Source organism: Oenanthe melanoleuca, chromosome 1 (assembly GCF_029582105.1).
Source record: "Oenanthe melanoleuca isolate GR-GAL-2019-014 chromosome 1, OMel1.0, whole genome shotgun sequence".
NCBI lineage: Eukaryota > Metazoa > Chordata > Aves > Passeriformes > Muscicapidae > Oenanthe > Oenanthe melanoleuca.
Window position 1 is genome coordinate 72,256,649 of NC_079333.1, and position 23,510 is coordinate 72,280,158.

The 23,510-nt window shown below is 41.9% G+C and overlaps 2 protein-coding genes across 4 annotated transcripts in view; one reads left to right on the forward strand and one right to left on the reverse strand.

The window, feature by feature from the left end:
• Positions 1-15,509, forward strand: part of CLDN10 (claudin 10) — a 51,941-nt gene extending 36,432 nt beyond the window's left edge. Inside the window, exons 1-5 of one of the 2 annotated variants that reach the window (XM_056498208.1) lie at positions 2,587-2,920; positions 9,485-9,646; positions 9,803-9,884; positions 14,314-14,421; positions 15,120-15,489. In XM_056498208.1, coding sequence (XP_056354183.1) covers positions 2,701-2,920; positions 9,485-9,646; positions 9,803-9,884; positions 14,314-14,421; positions 15,120-15,234 — 687 coding nt within the window. In that variant the 5' untranslated portion in view covers positions 2,587-2,700 and the 3' untranslated portion in view covers positions 15,235-15,489. Of the gene's footprint in view, positions 1-2,586; positions 2,921-9,484; positions 9,647-9,802; positions 9,885-14,313; positions 14,422-15,119 lie in introns of those variants that run through there. The other variant, XM_056498217.1, reaches the window with a different exon arrangement.
• A 340-nt stretch (positions 15,510-15,849) lies between these two features.
• The window catches only part of DZIP1 (DAZ interacting zinc finger protein 1), a 39,763-nt gene continuing 32,102 nt past the window's right edge, over positions 15,850-23,510 (reverse strand). The window contains exons 15-20 of one of the 2 annotated variants that reach the window (XM_056498186.1): positions 23,131-23,260; positions 22,986-23,036; positions 21,978-22,180; positions 21,530-21,660; positions 18,060-18,231; positions 15,850-17,304 (exon numbers count right to left, since the gene is read on the reverse strand). In XM_056498186.1, coding sequence (XP_056354161.1) covers positions 17,222-17,304; positions 18,060-18,231; positions 21,530-21,660; positions 21,978-22,180; positions 22,986-23,036; positions 23,131-23,260 — 770 coding nt within the window. In that variant the 3' untranslated portion in view covers positions 15,850-17,221. The remainder of the gene's footprint in view (positions 17,305-18,059; positions 18,232-21,529; positions 21,661-21,977; positions 22,181-22,985; positions 23,037-23,130; positions 23,261-23,510) is intronic. The other variant, XM_056498197.1, reaches the window with a different exon arrangement.

Genomic DNA, 23,510 nt, shown 5'->3' on the forward strand with positions numbered 1-23,510 from the left:
CAAAAATGTCTTCATATGGATGTTAAAGTTCCTACCACATCAACAGGGAGAAAACAGACCATTGTATCCTGGAAAACTGGAACACGCATGAGTTAAGCTCATGGTAAAGGGACTTGCAGTTGCACAAGAGAAAGAAGCTGAAAAAATTATACAGGAGATAAACACAGCCTCCCAGAGGAATGTTTTCCAATGTCTTATCCCTGCAAATTCCAGCCAGCATGAAGAAAATGTCACAGGAGAAGAGTATCTCTTTCAGCTTCCCTAACTCTTCAGCCTGGGATGAACACACAGCTGTGCACTATGCCATTTTGGGTTTACATCACCAAAGATGAGATCATAAGTGCAACATCTTGCTCTGATATGATGAGAAAGATGGTAACAACTGGACTAGTAACATAAAACATCCTCAGAAGCAATAGTGTGAGGAGATGAAAGGAAGAGCCTTTCCCTGAAGCTAAAGCAAGTCTGGTTCTCATGTACACTGAGGCCACTTCACAACATTCTGGATAAAACAGGGCTTACAAGGGAACAAACATACAGATTAGCCCTGCTTGAAGGGTCCTTATGGGCAGAAAGGGAGTGGGTTTGAGGTTGAAATAATTTCATTTGTCCTAAGCCCCCTGCATGGGCTCACCCTGAAGTCCCTGGCAGCAGACAGGTGGCCCTCAGAGAGATGTGGATCCACACTGCACAGGGCAGCCAAGCCTGGCTCTGTTGAAAGCAGCATGGTCTGGGACAGTACAAATGGTGGCTGGACACCACAGCCAGAGGCCATGGCAGCTTCAGCCACTTCTGCTGGCCCTCTGGGGAGCAGTGTCTATGCTCTTCAGGAATACCCACTTCCTCTTCTTCCCAGGCTCAGGAGCTCAGACTCAGGCCTAGAGGTGTCCTGGCTGTGTTCCTGCCCTTCAACACTCACTTCAGCTTTCTGGTTATTGCATGACAGTGCACCAAAAATTTCTGATGGGCCCTGGCCAAAATTTGCCCAGATAATAATCCCTGGATTCACCAAGCAAAGCAGTGTTATCAACAAAAGAATAGGTGAGCTTCCCATGTCCAGAAAACACAATGACCCAGGTTTGGACTCGAGTGTCCTACCTCAGACTTAATTAGATCCTAGTTGATAGCTTGGATTGATCTACTTTACCACCACCAACATAATTCCAATCTGCAAGATCTCAAAATGCTATGGTGAGAGAAAATATTAAAAAATCTTTCCTTTTCCCTTTCTGCTGCCATGCCCCACGATAACTAGATCATAACATCATGGAGGTGGGACTTGGATCTATGGTCATCTCAGTGCTCCAAAGTGAGCTCTGGCTACAGCCTGACACCACACTGGAGGGTGGCTCACCTTCTTCATGACCTTGGCTTTTCCCCTCCTGGGGAGAGAAGGCATCTTGGCACAGAGGTTGAATGGAGCTGTGGCATGCCCCATGCCCAGTGCTGCTGTGCAAACAAGCCTCCTTCCTGCTTTCTCCTCTCCCTCTTCCCTGCCAATGCTGCTGTGCGTCACCTGAAAGTCAGAGGGTACCAAGGAGGCAGAGAGCAGGCAGAGAGCCACTGTGTCAGCAAATGCATCTGTGGACCCCCTTTTTTCCTGCTGGACCATTAACAGATCAAGAAACACTCTGTTCCCACTGAGCTCTGACCCACATCCAAAGGTACACCCAACTATGAGGTTTTTCTCTTCTTTTTTTTTTTTTTCTTCTTTTATTTTTTGTACTCTTTTTTTTTTTTTTTTTTTCTTTTTTTTCTTTTTTTTTAATATGGGTCTGTAAGGTGATTACATCCGGGTTTGTGACCACACGGCAAAACCAAAGAGCATTCATCAGAAGAATTATGATGCAAATGTGGCTTCTTATCCCCCAGTGATTGCCCATCTGGCAAAAAGGTTTAGAAAATGTAACAATAGTTTTGAAATAAATAGGAGGAAAGTAAAGACCGGCAGTGTACTTTCCACATCAGTAGTATATTTGCCATTGATGTGGAAAGTAAACAGCTTCAAACAAGAGGAGAAACCACTGTGGATAACTCTCCACCTGTGAGCTGCAGGCTTGAATGCCACTGCATGAAAACTGAGGCAGAAAATCCCAAGTTCATCACCTCACATTGCAAAAAACAGGTATCAAACGCTGTATCACCTGCGGCTGGGTAATATCAGAGGCCAGCTGAAATTCAGAGGATTAAAAAGCCCTGTTATGCGTTTCAGAAGCTTGGGTCCCTGTAGGAATACGGAGCACTCACGGTCGGCACACCTGTATTCCTCAAAGCCTCCCTCCTGGCGAGGCAGTTTGTGGGGAGGACGGCGCGGGGGCACACGGAGAGAGATGGAAACCTGGAGCTGGGGAGGAGATGCTAAGGACGCACCTGTCCCGCTGCGGCCACCCCTGCACGAGCAGCAGCAGGGCAAGGGGAATCCCACCCAAATTACAGGTGGCAGCGCTGTTCGCTTTGGGGTCTGGCTCATCTCGCTCCGGACCCCGGGCGGGGCGGGGCGGGGCCGGTGCCGGGGCTCGGCCGGGCCCTGCCGGTGCTGATTGGGCTGCGAGCCCCCGCCCCGCCGCCTTGGCTCGGCCGGGCCCCGCTCCGCCCGCCCCGCCGCGATCCGCCGGGATCGCCGCGGCCCCGCTCCGCCCGCCCCGCCGGGATCCGCTGGGATCCCGCGGCTCCGCGCCGCCCGCCGCCGCTGCCGGGCCCATGGCGAGCACGTCGGCGGAGATCATCGCCTTCCTGCTCACCATCTCGGGATGGGTGCTGGTCTCCTCCACGCTGCCCACCGACTACTGGAAGGTGTCCACCATCGATGGCACGGTCATCACCACCGCCACCTTTTGGGCCAACCTCTGGAAGACCTGCGTGACCGACTCCACCGGCGTCTCCAACTGCAAGGACTTCCCATCCATGCTGGCGCTGGACGGTCAGGCTCCCGCTGCCCCCACCCGACCCCTCCCGTGTCCCTGTGCCGCTCCGCGGGGCTCCGGGGCCGCTCCCGGGCGGAGGCGGCTGCCCCGCGGGCTGGCGGCGCCCCCGCGTCCCCTGACAGGTGGCAGCGCGCTGCTTGGGCACACCTGTGGAAGCGGGGTGTTTTCCTCCCAAAAACCCGCTAGTTGGGATTGTATTTGGCGCCCGAGTGTCCGTTTTCGCTTCTCGTGCTGTCACTACCTGCCTTTTTTCCCTATTTGAAGAGAGAGTGGTGTGGATTTGACACAAGAAGAATGTAGGCAAATTTTTCTTGCTGGTTTATTTTGCGACTGTCGTGACATTCCTCTTTTTTATGGTTTTGCCAGCCATGCAACGGTCGGTGGAGAAGAACAAGCCCTGGCGTCGTTTTGTTTTAATTAATGTTCCTTTGCTGGTTTTGCTAAGTGGTTATTAACTCAGGTGTAATTGTTTCATTGATCAATGACAGTGTAAAAGCTCGGGGCAGTCAGGGATGCAAAGGTATGCAGAAGGGATGCATAGCTTTGCTCAGCTTTAGGGCAGTGTTATTTTGAAGTAAAGCTAAGAGTCTTGCTATAGGGCTTGAAACCAAAGATTGAGTTGGTGCTGCGTTTCTTCCCTGGTCAATGGGAAACATTTTTGCCCTTTAAGGAAACTGTACTGGGAAACTGGTTCACTACAGGAAAACTTTGCAACTAAACTTTTAGATGGTAAATCCACACTGATTATATTTGTTAGAAATTGGAGAAGTGTGTATGACATTGGTTTATAGCTTCAGAAGTGACTGTAAAGAAAGGGAGGAAAGGCTTCTAAAATTATGGCACCTTTTCTAAGTTTTTATAATTATAAATGAATGCAATATGCAGTGTTCCAGTGGCTTTGATACTCACAAAAGATCATGCCTACTGTTCACAGTCTGGCAAGACATTCCCTTTGCACTGGAGACTGAGTATTTTGGCGTAAAAGCTCTGTTTAAGAGGAAAGGAAGGTCTCTTAATCTAATCACTAACAGAGATTAATACTAATTGTAACAGAGATTAATATGAACATGACGTTAATACCAATATCAGAAAACCTTTAACCTCTGTATGTAGAAAGGGCTGAGAGAGGTCAGGATACCAAAAAGAGGTAGCACAGGCAACTCTTAAGCACCACTTGCAGGATGCTTCCCTTGGGGGGAGAAGTGCTGTTCCTGGACCTTCTTTTGACCCAGCCCCATGGAGGCAGAGGGATTTGCCAGTTCCCCCAAAGGGAAAGGAGAGCTGGCTGTGCTCCATTGACATCAGTCACTCTGTGGCCAAGTGTGGCAGCTGAGAGTGTAGTTTCCAAGACTGGGCAGGGAGCAGGGGGTCTTTGTGCAGGCAGGCATGGAGTGATCATCAGTGCAAAACCTTTTGGGTCCCTTGAATCCATTGTTTAGCTGTTCCTTTAGGTCTGGCTGAATCTGTTTTCAAAGTAAGAAAAACATAGTTATAAAGCATGAGGGATTTGGAACATTTAAGTTTTCAAAAAGAAGACAACACTAAGCAAGATCCTTACCATCCTTTCCCCCAAATGCTTGTGCCTTGAAACCTTGTGTGTTGGGTAGCATGTTCCACTTGGCTAAAGAATGAGTTTCCGAGGTGCCTTGTGCACAGTGAAAGAGCCACCAGCTCATTTTGGACAGAAGTGAATCTGAATGGCACGTCTGGAAGGGCTTTGTCCCAGTCCTTCAGGCCAGATTGTTTGTCAGTAGTGGGAAGTTCTTGGCTCCAGTGTTTCTCAACAGCATCTTTAAATGCTGTGGGGCCAGATTCTGGTACCCAGGCACAACATGACTGAAAGGCAGGCTGGAGGGAAGGTGATGTACCCCCCCAGCACAGACCAGGCAAGCTGGGTGGGGTCAGAGGGGTAACCTCAGCAGTCAGAGGTGCTTTCAGTAGGTAGCCCAGCCCAGCCTCCCTTCCTTGTGGTTACAGGCTGTCAGCAGCTGACTGTGGGTGTGTATGTCCCCTCTTCACCTGAACCCTTCCCCTGCGGGGACGTGCACTTCAGGGCTGCGGTGTGTCACTTGTGGCTTAAAGAATTTGTGTCTCAACAAGTAGACCAATCTGCCTCAGCCCTTGTCTAGCCTCTTCCTTCACTCCTCTTTCTCTGCCCAGACTTACATGTCTAAGGTGGATCCCATTCCCTGTGACTGGGAGTGTGAGAGCTTCTTGACTCCATCTTCAGGTGGGGGACTCAGAAGACGCAAACAGGGCAGATCTGGTTTCCTGTTCTTAAGGAAGTGTTTGTGATCAGAAACAATAACCCTGTAAAGATACATGTAGTGACAATATGTTGCTCTCCTCTAGTCTCCAATCATGCATGGTAGAGCATGACTGGAAAATTCCTAAAAATATTTCTGCTGTCCTAGGGAAATGTGGCTCTGCTCCATTCCTTTGTCACATAGATGGAGAGGATTTGCATCTCAGAGCAGTTCTTCTACAGAAGTTTTGGGGTTTTTTTTGGTCAACCTCTAAGTAAGCTGGACTTCTTATCCCAAGAGACTGCTCAGGTCTTCCAGGGGATCAGAGACTAAATGAGGGGGAAAGAAATCAGGGTGACCATGCTTTGAGGAACCTGGTCTATGTGAGGTGTCCCTGCCCATGATGGGGTAGGAACCAGATGACCTCTGAGGTCCTTCCCTAACCAAACCTCGATATCTCTATGATTCTAGTTGCTGAAGTTCTCCTGTGGAGTGCAAGAGAAGTCCCTCCTTCTTCAGAAGCAGCATCATAATTCAGGTCAGGGCTGCTCAGGAGATGGTTCCTCTTGACCCTTGTTTTGGTTTCTGTCATGGACTGCCCTCCCTGGCTTGCTGAAGGATGACACAGTAGTGGGGCTGCCCTGATGGCTTTCAGGCCATCACTCCACACAAACAGCTTCCAGAGAAAGTTGCTTGTGGTCTACTTCCACCTATATGCATTTCTGTAGAAGTCAATTTGGCCAGCCCTCATTAAGAGCCCCACATTCTGGGCACAAGCAAAAATGCTCTTCCTGTATGTGGGGCTTAAAGTCATTCTGGGTTTACTTTTTGTGCCACTGGTCACAGGTGGAAATTTACTGATGAAACCACCTCCCCAAAAGAGGACATATCAGTTTCCATGTTTCCAACAGTGGATCTGATGACCTTTTGCAAGAACAGAGCTGAACAAAAATTCAATTATGAGCTAAAAGAGGGTATTAGAGCTTAGAAAGACATACAAAAGCAAAGGGTGTGTACTTTTGGAAGGAATCTGTGCTGTATCCGTAAGGCAACCTCTTACATTTCACGTGATGCAGGCTGCAAAATGCCACCAGAGGCATTTATTGTGAAAGTGGCAATCCCCAGAACTTTGTATATATTTCTTTTCCATAGTGTCATATGATATGAATATGTGAATGCCTTCTAAGTCTTTGCATGAGGCAAGTGTGAGAGCAGTGAGGCAAGAAAGATGAAGCTCTAACAAGATTAATTTGAATGCAAGACAAAACACATTTGTTTGGGAAAAAAAAAAAAAAAACAAAAAAAAAACCACCTAAACACCCACCTTGAAATAGGTTTCTCTTGGAATGCTGCTAAACATGACTTTATGAGTAATACATGTTTGTCTGCTTGTCTGTTTAAAACACAGGGCTTTTTGCTTCTTGGGAGCTTCATTTGGGTCGTTGGTATGTACTTGACAAGTTTCCTGCAGGAGCTGGTGCAAATACAGACAATAAACATTTGGAAAAGAACAGGTTTTAGTCTTGAGTGGAGGACAGTGAAAAAACAGGCAGCTCCCTTTTACACTCCTCTTCCTTATCATAGAATCACAGAATGTTTTGGGTTGGAAGGAACATTAAAGACCATCCATTTCCAACCTGCCTACCACAGGCAGGGACACTTCCTACTAGTAAAGGTTGCTCAAAGCTGCATCCTAACTTCAACATTTCCAGGCAGGGGGCATTCACAGCTTCTCTGGGTAACCTGTTCCACTGTCTCACTCCCTCACAGTAAAGAATTTCTTCCTAATATCTAATCTAAATCTGCCCTTTTTTGGTTTAAAGGCATTTCCCCTTGTCCTGTCACTACACACTCTTGTAAAAAGTCCTTCTCCAGCTTTCCTGTAGGCCCACTTTAGATTCTGGAAGGCTGCTATAAGGTCTCCCCAGATCCTTTTCTTCTTCAAGCTCAACAAGCCCTAAAAGTCTTGGTGACCAGTGTAATCTTGCTTTCTTGAAAGCAAAAGAAGAGGTTTAGTTCCTCTTACAGCGAAGTGTTATACAGAGTTTGAATCTAGAGTCTAAGCAGTAGGAGGTTAGAGTTGGTGAGAATGTTGATTTCTGCTTTTCCACAGTGGTGCTGTAAATTGTGGGGGGTGGGGGGGTTCTATATTTTGTTTTAAAAATGTGTGCCAGTTGGCTGATTGCTCTGGTGAACTCAAACAAGCCCTGCTATAGCTGGCCTGCCCAATTCGGTGAATTATTTAGTGAGAAAGGTTATTCATTCAGCAGAACTGAGCAGTCCTCCAGTTCATGCTGTTTATAATTGAAAATGATTTCTGAGTGAGTAAGTTAATTATTTCTTGCTGTCTCACTACCCTCTGCCTATTTTTAAAACTGTGTATTGACCTTCAGGAAAAACTGAATTTCAGCCCTGTGGTTACTAGCATATGCTGGATATTTTAGTTGTGGTGAATATTTACTGGTTTTCCTAGGAGGTTCAGACATAAATAAAAGTTTAGAGGACCTCTGGGTAAACATGTTCATGGTTCAGCACTTTAATGTGTCAATTAGCCAACTAACACTGTCAATAAATTGGACCTGTCAAAAATAATAGCTTCCTTTTCAGCCTTCATCTTGTGCTTTACCTGTACCTGTCTGCTACAAGAAATACATTACATACCACCTAAAGCAGCATAAGCCAACTTTTCCATGCCTATAGCAAAAATTAACAAAGCAAGGCTCTGTCTTCAAATCTGAGTCTTGCACAAATCACTCTCTTGCATTTCAACATGTGAGCCGTGTGACAGTCACACTTATTTAATTGACTCTGTGTTTCTTGAGCAGGTGGGCTACAGAAGCATGTTGCAAATGAAAGAAGTCTGTCTGTGTGCCAGCAGATGTAGATAAATGCCAGTAGGTTGTGTTCAGAGATCCCAGGTTCAGCAGGCCTGCTAAAATGGGATGCTACAAATTGCTTTGCTGCGTAGTGGGGGATTTAACACATTGTTCAAGCACAGGATGGTCATACTAGAGCTGATATACCTTCAGCAGTGGCTAAAGGAGGTGGCAGTAAGGACAGCAGAAGGTGGCCAAATGTCTGTGGTTGCCATCTGCATCTCAAAGCCCTGACAGCCAGACACAGATTTCTGTCAGAAGCGTATCCAGTCTCTTTTTGAGACTCTGTAAACTCTTAATGTCCACACATCCTGTAGAAAGGGGTTCCACAGCTTCATTTTACAAACAAGCACACCTTTTGTTTTGAATCTGCTGCCTTCTGTTTTCATCAGATGTCCTCTAGCTCCTGCTTTAATGTATTGTTTTCTTACATATTAAAACTTTTATGCAGGGTTTGGTGGGGTTTTGTTGTTTATTTATTATTACATAAAATTTGGTGTAATAGGCAATGACAAGGTGGTTTAGCTCTCAACATTTCCACCCACTGGAGATCAAAGCAAAAAGAATGAATACCCTAATAGTGGGAGTTCATTTTCATTTTAAATGAGATGTAACAACAGGTTATGAAGAAAAACATCTTGTGATGGTTATTCAGCTGTGTAAGATTGCAGCGTTCCACCCCGTAAGCAGCGATATGAGATTATCACAGCCTTTCAATTACGAGATATTCTCGGAAGGAGAAGAGCCCAAGCAGCCCATTGTCCCCTTGAGGGGTCCTGCCCTGGGAGGTCCCTCTGGGAGCAGTCTCAGGCAGCACAACCAAATTGCTTGAGGCTGAAGCCAGGTGCAAGCTGTTTGTCCAGGTTCAAATATGGCAGTGATTTGCTTTATCCCAAGGGACTGTTGCTGTCTATGAGCTGAGTGCGTGGCTGACTTCCTGACAGAATGAGGGCATCTGGGTGGATCCAAATCAAATTCAGGAAGGCCCAGGGCCCCAGCCAAGGTCACTGCTGCCAGCCTCATTGCCAGTCATGTTGTACCTGCAACGTACACACACAGCAGGACTGATGTGAGACTTGCTTTGGGTGCACAGGGTAGCTCTGCAACTTGTGACAGTCTCTCATCAGAGCACATGGAGTTGCTCTTCTAAACCTCATGGGTACAACCTCTTGCAGATGCTATACCCAGTGCCATGGGATAATGTTTTGGAGCCCTGAGTGCCACAGTATGGTTCTTATGAGCTGGGCATGGGTGATAATGCCCAGTGAAGAGCACACATCACCTACAAGAACATACTCAATGGTAAAGTGATATTGTTCCAGCCAAAGTCTGATTCCATTTGCAATAGTGAGGGCCTGATGCTGCACAGAGGGAAGGAAATTATAGCAAAACTTGTAATGGTTGAGTTCTCATATTAGCCTTCCTCTTTCTCTCACAGGTTACATCCAAGCCTGCAGAGGATTGATGATCTCCGCTGTCTGCCTGGGCTTCTTCGGTGCTATTTTTGGACTGGTTGGGATGAAATGTACAAAAGTTGGAGGCTCCGATCAGACTAAAGCAAAAATTGCTTGTTTAGCTGGACTGAGTTTCATACTGTCTGGTAAATATACTTTATTTCTATCAGTTTGAATATTGGAAGTCATACCAGAGCAGCTTCTTTTCCACAGAAACCCATGAACAAGACTTCGTTGACTTCAGGGTCAGGCCCAAAGCTCTGCTGCCAGCTCCACTGAATGGTTTGTCTTATGCTTTTCAGGGTTGTGCTCTATGACTAGTTGTTCCCTGTATGCAAACAGGATTACGTCTGAGTTCTTTGACCCTTCTTTTGTTGCACAAAAGTAAGTACTTTCCTATACCCATAAATCTTTCAAAAAAGTAGATCTTACATTTCCTACTGTGCACCAGAGCCTGTTAGACAGAGAGCAGCTGCTACTCCCCTTGGGCAGAGGAGGAGAGTGGGCTGCAGTTTTACTTAATCACAATTTCTAACTGGAGCAACCAGGTGCTGAAATTCAGTGAACGAACACTTTGCTGCCCAGTGATTGCTCTGCAATCCATGTGCCCAGCTCTGCTGTGGGCTGGCAGGGCAACTGGGGTTAATTGGGAGTGAAGCCTGCCTGGATGCCAGAGGTGCAGCAAAAGGATTCAGTAGGGAAAGGAGAAAAGTATTTCCTTGAGCCTTTGACAGATGGTGGCTTTCATAAAGGTGTCGAGCACTGTGCAATCTTGATTCCTCCTGAGAGGTTTCTGCAGGCTTGGTGGAATTTTGCTGACAGATTTTCAAATCCAGGTGGCTGAAATTTGGATCATAAACCTTGTAAAACCCACGACCTTATAAGCACCAACATAAATGCTTTGCCTGTACTTGTAATTAAATTTAAGAGAGTATTTATAGAATTTTAGGATCCATACCAGAGATAAGGAGCATCTCTAAAGATTCCCTTTAAAACTGCAAATTCTCAAGACCTGCAAAAGCAGCAATCCACAAAACAACTCTTGGATTTTGGATTGACATCTTAACTACCAAGTCTGAAAATGTTGGCTATTAGCATCATGTTGCTATAGCATCATGGACTTTCCTGTTTCTCCTTTATACATGATGTAAACTCTTTTTAAAGATGAGGATTTTAAAGTTTTCTTGGCAGTGATTCCAAGATATGTCAAACATTGGGTATACATTCCCCTGAGACCCAAGTAAGAGATTAGTAAGGAACCCTGAATCTTTGTTTCAATTTCACAGAAAAAAAATAGTCTGGATAAATAACACTAAAGGGATCTACATTTGCAGTAGGGTTGACACTGCTTTTCCTGTCCTGAAACAGTATTAGTTTACTCCATACATTCTTGTGTTAGTTTTCTCCATAATTCCCCTATAGTTTCTGCTTATTTGATGCAATGAAGACTGGATTGAAAGGCCTCCAAAAGAAAGACGTGAGGTTCTTTGAAGAAAATGGAGCCTTGCTATATAGACAGAAGTTAATTATTCAGCAGGCTTACTGTTCTTAGTGAAAAATACCATGGTTGTTGCCAGAAGTCCTTTTCCTACACTGTATTACTACCCTTGTCTGCTGCAAAAGAACAGGCAGACCTCATGGTGGAATTTTACTCTGAAAAAATGAGAAATCCAGTTTAAATATTGAAATAATAGTAGTAGAACATCCTTTCCAGAGATTACCTTTTTTTGTGGACAACTAGCATAGCTTAGCTGTGGGCAGACATAATCATGACTGCAAAGATAAAGGCAGAGAGGAAATCCTGAAATTTTAATTTGAGCTGTGCAAAATGCTCATAGCTTGTGCAGTGACCTTGCATCTGACTGAGCTAATAGTGGCATTCAGCTCCTTCCTCTCTCAACCAATGTAAAATTTCCATTTTGTTCCCATCTTTCTAGGCATCAGAACCCTTACTTTGTTATGCATTGCAGGTGCATTGAGTATGTTTGCTGGTATATTGTGAAAATTTGGGATTGTCTCTTCATTGAGAGAGAGTTTCAACCTTTTGCCTTTTACTGCACATTTCTCTCAAAGTTATTCTGGCAGTGTCAAAGACTGGCTTGAGATACTGTTAGTGGGAAACAAATGACATGAGATGTTCAGCACTCATGTCACATCAGGATTTTCCTCCAGCCTCCTTTACTATTTTTAATTGAAAAAACCCCAGCTCTTATAGTCTTTATCATTCTTGTCCCTTGAACTCACATAGCCATGATCATTCTTATTGATAAATGGGGTTGTTTATCCAAATTAACTGGCTAACTTCCCATATAGACATTGATATGCAATTGAAAATCTTGAGTTTTCCTCCTAACTACCAGTATAAATCACAAAGGTTGTTTTCTCTGAAGATGTGGAGAAAGACCAATCAGGACAACTCTGCAACTCTTTCACCTGACAATGTGGCAGTCACCTAAGAAGGGCCATACAGGCAATCTGGTATAATCATGGTATTTAATTTAATTAATACCATTAATCATGGTATAGTAACAAATGTTAACAAATGTTAAATCCCTTAGCCTCTGGTCAAACATTTTGTGTTGTTAGATAAAATCATGGAAACTTGTGTTTCCCACTTTTTAGGCAAATGATCTTGCCAAATAAGTTGTTACTACAACAGCCTTCCTGGATTTTGGTCCAGCTCTATTCTCCAGCACTGGTGATCTGCATCAGCTTCTGTGGGGAGCCTAATCCTGGTCCTCGTACCTTAGGTGTGCTCTGGCAGTCCCTAGGGATGGAGGGATCCCCAGGAGGGGATTACCTCACATCTGAGCTAGTCCCTTTGATCTGCTGTTACACAGCAATGAAAGAGGTGCCTTGAAAGTCTTTTAGAAGTGCACTTTGTGTGTATTTCTTGCATGTTGACTATAATGGGATTTTAGGTGATGAGCTCTGATGTGGATCTCTGCTTCTAATCAGAGAACCCCCTGTCCTTGGAGAACCAGAAATCTCCTTGGGTCATGTGAAAACTGTAGAAAGGTAGTTGGAAATGTGAGCATAAGTAGAATGAAAATCTTACAGGTTTGGCAGATTTTGAAATGAAACAGGACTGGGTAGAGAGTTTTCCAAAGTGGAAGGAGCTATGGTTCCCAGCAGTTTAAATTGAAGGTTGGGTCCATAAGCCCCATACTGGTGTTGAGGAAGGGTTCTGAGGCAGAGTCAGTTTATTTCAGCTTGAGCTTGGTGACTCCAGAGAGGCAGCCTGAACAAAGAAATCCCTGGGTCTTTGTGCCCTTACAGTCTGTGCACCTGATCCTCATGTGCTCTTCATGAATCTTGCATGTGCCTCTTGGTCCAGTGATGATTTATGGTCTGGGGTCTTCTAACACCTCACTGGACTCTCCTTGAGTGTTTCTGCAGTGCCATTTTGTAAAGATACAGGGTTTTCAGAACAGCTGACAAGTATTTTCAGTTAGATATTTTGGTACTGTGGTATTAGAGCCTGTGCACATGGAAATGTTCAGAAGTAGCTGAGAAGTGCAACTACACAGTGTTGCAGTTGCACAGGCAGGCTGTTTTATTTGGCTGCTTCACCTCAGTTGACTACAAATCAATTTAGTAGCTGCTTGAACAGCCCAGACTCCTGGCTGATAGCTGTGGCTGAGTGTGGAGGGAACAGGGACTCGTGTTTCCATGCAGAATCCCAGAAGTCTGGAGGAGATAAAGGTCTCCTTAAGGGGGAACTGCAGCAGAGAAAGAGCAAGAGACACACAAGTGTGTTCTAAAGGGGAGAACTAGGAGACTCTGGAGACTGTTGGACTGCAGCCTAATGCAGGTCATCCTAAAAGTGCTTTAAGAGTGGTACTCAGGTAAAGAGCTGGGGAATGGAGCAGACAAGGACCCATGGTTTGCTGCTTGTCTTGAAGCTTCGGCACTGGGGGAAAGAAAATCCCAATGCCCTTCTTTGCCTTCATTTTCTACTGTTGCTTTAGAAACGTGAACCTTGAGGGATAATGCTCCTAAAGCACCACTGTCTCCTCTCAGAGACAAATGGAGCAGTTCCTGGCAGCAAAGAGTTTGTGGCTAGCCCAGGCAGCAGAGAGGATCATTGCTGGTGACTGGGAGGTCTGCCCATGGGTGTGCTTGGGAGCAGTTTCTTCCACATAGAATCCAGCCAGAGGCACTAGAGAAGGAGAAAGATGCTGGAACATGCAGCTGTGTGTGCAACTGCTTATACCAGACACACCTGTGCATGTATATGCATACATAGCACATATGTGCATGTATATTGCATATGCATATTATGCTAAGGTACAAACCCTCATGTTTTAAGGAGCCTGGTGTGTGGATGATGAACGATGGAGTCAGACAGATCCTGAGAGCCAGAGGAAAACTTAATGACAGTTGTAAGCAGAATTTGTAGTCTCTAGCCAGTAAACACCCCAGTCCAATTTGGTTTGGGAGCCAAAAGGAACAAAACTGAAATGGAGGAGCTGTTGCTATAAACAGGCCAAAGAATGATGTAACCCCAGAGTAAAGCAATCCAGGAGGAGATGCACAAAGGCCAGGCCTAACCCTAACCCCTAACCCTGACTGAGCAGGGAGAGAAGCATTGCCCAAGTGTACTGCAGGGACAGAGTTTGCCTCCCGAGTCAGAGGGAAATAATGAAAAGAACATGGGTGAATGGCAGAGCTGCTGATTTTGTGGTGAATAATTTATGTGCCAGTGGAAAGTTATTAAAGACAAATATTATATTTAGTTATTTTATTCTGGAAATAACCTAGTTATATCCATGTTCTCTTTTGTTAAATACATTTATTGAACTTCTTGTAGGTATGAATTAGGAGCAGCTTTGTTCATTGGATGGGCTGGAGCTTCACTCTGCATAATTGGTGGCATTATATTCTGCTTCTCAATATCTGAAAACAGTAATTCTGCAAGGTAAAACACAAGTTGTACTTACTGAAAGAAATCAATTCCTCTGCATTTTTAGTTGCTATATATATGCAGTTTGATTAGTCTTCCAAAACACTTTGTAATGAGATTCTGAAAAAGATTGTGTGGACAAAAGAAAATAAGGGGATTTAAGAATAATGCTCTGTCCACTGTTAATAAAAATAATAAAAGCTATTGACTCAGAACAAATACTTGTGAGATATATATATATATTTCATAAATTTACTGCAGCTACAAAACAGTGCATTTGCTGATGTAGGAAAAGTGGTCAGGTGGCTTTATAGGTGTGAATAGACAAGTTTCTTTAATCTCAAATTATCAGATCAAAATCAAACAGTGGTGGCAGTGGGACCTCCAGCAGCTGAAGAGGGGTGACAACAAAGAGCAAAAGCTGTAGGGAGTAACTATTAACCTAGGATCTGCCACAATTTAAATTATTTCATATTAGGCCCTAATTTACTTAGCTGTGAATGAGGGATATGTGTTACAGAAAAGGGTAAAGACAGCTGGAGTGGCAATGTTTAACTAGAATGGGACCACACAAAGTAGGAACATTCCCCTTCCCCTGAAATTTGCAGGTACATTCCCATTCATTTCTTCTAGCTTTATTACTAGAATGCCTGGATGCAGAGATGTCACCTGTGTGTGGGACGAGCTGTAAATGGTTGTTTTTTTCTCTTCAGGAGGGGGTATGCCTATAATGGAGCCACATCTGTGATGTCTTCTCGTACAAAGGTCCACAACAGTGTCCCTGACAAAAGCCCACCCAAGCACTTTGACAAGAATGCTTATGTTTAGTTGCACTCTTGGAAGACTCAAAGCGTTTTTAAACGTGATTTTGTACGTTTCATTCAGAGTGATTCCCCCCCACCCCAACCCCCATGTACTTACCACTAATGACTTTTACAAATATTAACTTGCAGCTTTTTACATATTGATGTAAATTTTATTATATAATATTTTAAGATTGATGTTGGTATTGTAAAGTTTGTACCTGGAAATCATGAGCTGATGTTGCATTCTTGAAAAAAAAAAATAAATGAGGTATTTACTAATTCAGTTGTCATGTCAGCTGCTTATGGGAATGGCATCACACACATCGTATTGGCATATTGCAGTTCAAAAATTCAGCTAGTGTTTTTTCTTTGTCTGTCCATGGAAAGGTGATGAATTTTGAGGTAGTACAAGTCAATAAATAAGAACAGAGATTACAAATGACCACAAAATGCTTTCTAGGCTGAGTCCCTAAAATCAGACATGAACTCAGGTTTCTCGTGAAGTTTGAACTGATGGACCTGTGGAGTTTCAATAAAAATTGGTTATTTTGGGACAACATTGTAAATATTGAAAATGAACAGTCCTATTTAATAATGGCATAGTATAGAAAAAGTTTTGTATCTGATATTATCTAAATTACATTAGAACTACAAAATCAAGGTTCTTTTTGTTTTATGTTATTTTTGTACTTCATTTGAGTAGAAATACTACTTTGTTATTTTAAGAAGGCAGCCAATATGACAAACTACAAATGTCAAGTACTTCTGCAATGGCAGGTCAGTGCTTTCCTTATTGTGGCTTGGCATTGTAATTTTTTTCCAGTTGTTGTCCTTTTATACTAACAAAGACTCAACTCCAATACAAAAAAAAAAACAAAACAACCCAACAAACCAACTTCCCCATATAGAAGGCATTTAATGATGATTAGATTTAGAGCTGAGGCCTTTTTCTTTTCATTTGGTATTTATTGCAAACCATGGTAGAAACTTGATAGTTTAATACATGGACGTATTTTCTTTATAATGTTGACAATTTTATATAAAGTTCATGATAAAATACAAGAAAATATGCATTAAAAATTGTATAAAGTAATACTCTGCAGTATATTCTGTTCATTGCTTAACAGGCTTTCTTGCAAGACCAGTTTCAATCTTTAATGTAAACATTAGAGGCAAAACCTTCACCTCAGAGAAATGAAAGAGATCTTCACCACTGAACTCATGAGTGTGCTGGTTTTGGCTGGGGTAGAGGTAATCTACTTCACCGTGGCTGGTATGGGGCTGTGTCTTGGATTTGTGCTGGACACAGAGTTGATAATAGAGATGTTTTTGGTATTGCTGAGTAGGGCTTGCACAGAGCCTTTTCTGTTTATCATACCACCACATCGGTGAGGAAACGGGGTGCACAGGAGGTTTGGAGGGGACACAGGTGGGGCAGGTGACTCAAACTGACCAAAGGGACATTCCAGACCATGTGACATCATGCTCAATATGTACAGTGGGGGAAGAAGGAGGAAGAGGAAGACACTTGGAGTGGTTTATCTTCCCAAGTCCCCATTACACGTGATGGGGCCCTGCCTTCCAGGGATGGCTGAACACCTGTCTGCCCATGGGGAGCAGTGAAGGAATTCCTTGTTTTGCTTTGCTTGCTTGTGTGGCTTTTGCTCTCCCTACTGAACTGCCTTGATCTCCACCCACGAGTTTTCTCACTTTTACTCTTCCAAGTCTCTCCCCAGTTCCACAGGTGAGAGAGTGAGTGAGTGGCTGAGTGGGGCTTGGCTGGGGTTAGACTGCCACAAAGAGAGAGAAGAATTACTTGGTTTCCAAACAGACATGGCCAGTAATGCATATTTCAATATTCTTTTTCAGAGTCAGACTGAAAGACACAAGAGCTCTGTAAACAGTATTCCTTGTTATTACAGGACCAATGAGAGAAGTTACTGGGAAACACTTGATGTTTTCACCTGCATTTTGAATCCCAGGAGGGTCTCCCATTAGGAATGGAACAATTATATATCTGAAGAATCACTCCAGTCTGTCACAGTAACTAAGCTGCTTTTTAACGTGCTTGTATTATCAGCTTCATGAAGGCCTGTTAAAACAAACAGACAAAACAATTAACAACTATTAATACTCTTTTGGGGATATTTTTACTTTGTTTGTAAGATAAAATGACATCCTATGTGAGCAAACACCTGTGGACTTCAGGAAGTCCCAAACTGCAACCAGCAAGGAAATGACAAGTGTTGATAATATGTAGATTGTTTCTCTCACAGAACATAAAGCACAGTACAAACAGTCAGTGTCAACCTTACTTTCCCTTCAAAAATAACCAGAAGTATCTTTATGCAACTGACACAGCTTTAACTTTTACATACACTGAAATGTTAGGGTTAGAAACTACAATATAAATGATATGTAAGATTGAGGCTTTTTCTTTAGCACTAGTTCAAATATTTATCTCAGCTGGTAAGTCAGTTAGATATCTCGAACAAGCCAGAAATGTTGTTATAATTCCCAAGACAAAGCGAGTTCCCTTCTCCCTTAAATTTGAGAAGAAAAAAAAAAAAACCAAAAAAACCTCAGATGATTAATTTTTAAGATGAAGACTGATAATATTATGGTTTAAAAATCTCAAATTTAATTTGTCATCTCTGTATATGAGTGTGTGGTTTATGTATTATATATAGATCATATATCATAAAAACATGATATTGGTAGGGCAAGAAACCAAACACAGATTTTTTCTTTTTCTTTTCTTACAAAACACCATCTATTGAATTACAATGTGTAATACACTGTACTTAATCATCTTCTAGGTGGGTCAGTCACTTTTGAATGTGTTACCTTCCTCCTTTGGTGCATTTTTCTTGGGAAGGCCCCATGCATGTACTACAGATGCAGCATTGGGTTCATTTTTCTGAACTGTCATCCCCTTCTGACCTCTGTCATCTTTCATCGATAAAATGTCTTCCTCTACTGATGAAATAGCCCAATCATCTTCAACAGCTTCTGTGAGCTAACAGGGACAAAAAGAACCAGGCATTTTTTCCTCTGTTCAAGCTGTGATGGGTTCTTTCCTAAACTCAACAATGTGAAACTGCTAAAGAAAAATGCACCTGCACATGGCCTTTATGCCGCAGTTTTAAATTCCACATTAATTCAATTACCTAAATGATATTAATTCTCTGGTTTTGTTCCAAAACTAAAGGACTATATTTTCTGGGATATTCCAGTGAGATGAAAGTCCTTTAAGCATTAGAATGTAGATTACTTACATGAAAATAAAGATATATGCAAGGTGGCAGCTTACAAGCATTCTGTAGTCAAACTAGGAAAAATATTGCAGTAAAGGCCTTTTCAATTTAAAACTAATTTATTTAAAGAGAAAATTAAATTATGAAAATTTAAAAAAACGCATGATGCTCAAATTTTAAATATACATTCCCCTCAAGACTCAGTGTCAGCATGTACAAGCATATTTTAATTAAGTGGTGGATTCATATACTAAGTTCACAAAATGAGAGTCAATTCAAACAGATGAACCTGAAGGCAGTGAGTCCATGGTCCCTCTTACCTCATCTGCCTGAGAACTAAATATCTTCAGCTTTAGCAAGAAGAGCTACAGCATTTCCCTATTTTCAGTCAGACATGGTTCAATGGATTTGAGCTAATTTTAGAGAGCTTAACTGTGGAAAGCAAACAGTGGTTTCTCACAAAGCTAAAACCTTATTTCACTGGAGTCTCCAGTATTACAGTAAGGATCTAGATGGTGCTTCCTTTGTACAGAAGGAGGGTTCAGATGCTATTTGAAAACAATGTAAGGTATGTATATGCTAGAGAAAAATCAACAAATATGAACATGTTGATTGTCTCGAAAGTGGGGAAGAGACTGCAGTAATGCTTTATCTTGCAACATAACTCCATCCTAACATTGCAAACTGTTTTTCAAAAACTGACAGATCTGCTCAGTGTGCTGTATTATTAACATACCAGAATTCATTATTGTGCTGTTTCAAATTATCTGCATTTGGAGGGTGTGGTAATGGGAAGGTCAGTCACATATATTGAGAAATGCTGGAGGAAGAGTTTCCTCAAGCATTCAAGAAGTCACAAATGATTGTTAAAATAGAAAAATATAAACACGTCAACTTCAAACAGAATTCAGTTTTGATTGAGTGTAGGTACACTCAGTTTTATTAACACAAAGACTTCTATAAAGATGTCTACATTAAGCATATAAATATGAGCATAAATATATGCATATAAGACGATGTGCTCTTCTGTAAAGATTCCAGGAAAAAAGTAGCAGTGCCTGCCCTGGTTTCAAAAGCTTATTTTGAACTCATGGTGTCCATACAGGACCAGGGACACAATGTATTCTAAATGAATTACAGTAACAATATTTTTCATAAAATGATGGAAAGGTGTGGGTTGGAAGAGACCTCCAAGATTATGGAGTTGAAGTCCCCCACCATGGACAGGAACACCTTCCACTAGACCAGATTGCTCAAAGCCCCCTCCAACCTAACCTTGAATACTTCCAGGGATGGGGCATCCACAGTTTCTTAGGGTAACCTGTTCCAGTGCCTCACCATCCTGACAGTAAAGAATTTCTTCCTAATATCAAATCTAAACCTACTATCCTTTCATTATAGTCTAATTTTCTGTCCAGAAGGATCTGTTCCATGATCTTTCTGGGCACAGAAATGAGACTAACAGGCCAGTAGTTCCCAGGGTTCTCCTTCTTACTTTTTTTTAAAAATGGCTTTATTTTCCTTTTTTCAGCCAGAGACTACACATGACTTTTCAATTATCATGGAAGAATGGCTTGGCAGCTATATCAACCAATTTCCTTAGGACCCTGGAAGCATCTCACTTGGTCCCATGGACTTATATAAGTTCAGGATTCTCTGGGGGTCTCAAACTCAACCTTCCATGACAATAGGAGGGATTTCATTCCCCCAATACTTGCCTTAAGGTTCAGAGGCTTGAAAGATGTGGGAAAGAGATTATCAGTGACATTTTTAAAACACAGGTTTTAAGGTTTATTTTGCTACAGGTCTTTGTTCTTAAAGCCCAAATTCCTGAACACAATGATCCACCATCTAAAGATCTTTACAAAACCATCCCACCAATTTAACTGTGAATATTTTATGGTATTGTAAAATCTAACATTACAAATAATTTGGAAGTGACACTAGATAGAAAATTGTACTGTAATAGTCATGTCTGCATTGAGTCTGGTGAGATTTGCAGCTCCCACACAGCCAAAGGACAACTTAGGAGTCACCAACAGCAATTACAAGAACACAGGCTAAAGCTGATTATGCTACCCTCATGGCCAAAGTTGATTAAGACAATCACCCCTTTCTGGAAAATTAATAGAAGTGTCCCTGTTTCTGGGGGGAGTGATGAGTTTCAGATTTAACTCAGGAAGTCCTAAGGTATCAGTTTTATTATGGATAACAGGACTCTCAGTAATTATTATTTGCTAATTTAGTGAAAAAAATACTGTATTGAATGCTAGAACAGTACCTGTCTGTTTACTTCAATCTAGTAACAACTACTCCAACTGAAAAAAAAATCCCTGTCTGCTGTTGACTTCTCATTTGGAGTAACTTTTGTTCCTTTTAAAAATTGTTCAGGCAAACACCCCAAATTGCAGCAAAATGATGTACCAATTATAGAAGTCTAAACTGAGAAGACCAGGACCTTAGGAGCCTGAGAGGTAAAGAATCTACTGTGTTAGTATTCTGCTGGTAGACACATGTCATACTCAATGGCCAGCAACAGATTTGATGTAGTCTGAAAGCAGTATGTGATTGTGGATTGATGCAGAACAAACACCAATGGAACTTGTCCTCTCATTAAAATGTATTTAAGAGACCCATATTAGATAAAGCTCTAGTAATAATGTTTTAAATATTAGATAAGCAAATTCCTTTTTTCCTCCATCAAAACAAGACACTAGGAAAACAAGTAAAGGAGGACTCTCTATGCTGCTAGAATAAAAGAGTGGTACCATGCCCAAACTTTGAGCTGTAGTGATCCAAACCAATCAAGGTATAAGCTAAAAAAGCAGTGTGGATGAAGTCACTTGCCACTGGTCCCTTGCTAGCACTTTTCTATACACCAGTGCAGGTATACCAAAAAGACTACTTAGCTGTAATTCCAAAACTGTCTTGGAGAATTAAGTTCTTTGCTGCATCAAGATGATGTCAGCATTAAAAAAAAAAAAAAAAAAAAAAAAAAAAAAAGTAAAATGCATGTAGTTCAATTACTTAATGTAATAATGTTAATATTAAAAGTTATACCTTTGGTTCTTTCACCTCTTCTTTCTTAATAAATGCCTGTGCAACATTAATTCCCCCAGCTGGTTTGTTCTTATTTCCATGATTAGAAAGAGTATCTCCAACTTGTTTGGCCAGTTTTTGAATAACGGTTCCTAAAATTCAGAAAAAAATTAAATCGACAGTTTCCATTTGCAAGAAGGGACTTTACTGTAAACCGTCTAGAAATCTTCCCCAAAATAAAAATGAGTCTCTCTGAGACAAAGATTGTGTCTTTTTCTGCATTTATATAGAAGATCATACACATCTCTAAGTAATACATTAGCAGAAAAACAAAGTGCTTACCTATATAAATATACACTCAATACTAGGTAGTCTGCCTTCATTATGTTTCCTAACACAGAACTGCTACCATGAAATGCAAAATCATGCACAGCTGTTACAACACCCATATACAAATGCAGTGAAAAACCTTTAGGAGTTTTGGCAGGTGTTCCAGTTTCTTCAGTTCCATTTTCCTCCATCGCATCCCCATTGCTTTTGCCAGAAGGCTTCTGAAAAGCATGGACTATGTTGCTTGATGGTTTTGACCACTTTTGCAATTTCTCTGGTGTTACATAAGAGTGTTTCATATCATCTTCATCAGCTTCCTCCTCTGAACTGAATGGTGGTGTTCTAAGGAAAACCACATACAACAATGTGAGCACTCACTGCATTTCAGTATGTGCACAATACATACACATTTAAGCTTCCTTGTCCTTTCCTTTCCAATAATCTGCATTTTTCTTAGAGCAAAAAGACTGAATTTCCCCTAAATTTTAACTATTAAAAATAAATTTAAAAGAAATCATGCTGCTAAGTAAACTCAGAAAGTTATCCCAAAATGCTCTCTCATACACACATGCCTCTTTCCAATTACACAACAAGAGACGAATATAAAATCTTGCCAGGCAATCACAGGTGGGCTTTCATGGATCAGCAGGTAAAGCAAGTTTCAGGGTCAAGGAATCTGTGCCACATAAAATCTCGTGTGACATCACTTAGATGTGGGAATTTTTCAGTGCAGAAAGTGGCAAAGCAATGTACCTGATGTGAATGGAACGTTGTGTATGGAACATTGTATGGAATTGAATGGAATATTGTACTTAATTTTGGTTGTAGTATGAAAATATCAATAAATTGAAAAAATTAGGTCACCAAAGTCTCTAAATGTTTTTAACACAGTCAGGAAAAGCATCTAAGACAGAAACTAAGGGAAGTTATTGATCTTATAGAGTATCTCTCTTTCTCAACCGCAACAAAGAATACATATGCTGAAAGAAAAACATGCTATATTTTCAGGGATTATAATAACACACTAAAATGGAGTAACACTTTAAACCAAAAAAATGAAGTATGCAGCCCAGAGAGTTTATGATTTTAGCTTAACAACACTTCACCAAAAATGTTTTCTTCAAAAAGGCAACAGAACAAAACATACGTGATGCTAGGTGTCTTTCTGGAAACTCCACTTCCAAGAATCTTCCTGGGTCTAAAAATAATGAGACAAGTTATATCAAGACAAAAATCCAAACCCATAGGACTGCTATCTGAGGTATGAGTGTTTCCAGAATGTCATCTCTTACTTTGGCGTAGAACTATACTCAGGGATGACTGTTCTTTGTCCAGGTGGGCGGACAGCTGATGGCGACCACTTTGATGGTTTTTGAGGTGTGGCAAATGAGGAAATTCCCAATGGATTGAGCCTGTGTTTTTCTATAAGAAAAGTTATCTATGTCATTCTTACAATCAATGTTTGGTATCCTTCACATTTAATTTCTATAATTAAAGATGTCTCTGCTGCAGACTATAGTTTCACAGAAAAAGAAGAGAAAAATGCAACTCTTTCCTTCCAAGCAGTTCAGAGTTACTATGTGTTTGGTTAAAAAGGGTAGCAATTTGGCAGAAAATAAGCTTCTTTGTTTACAGCTGGTCCTCAGAGATCAGACATCTTTCAGAATTCAAT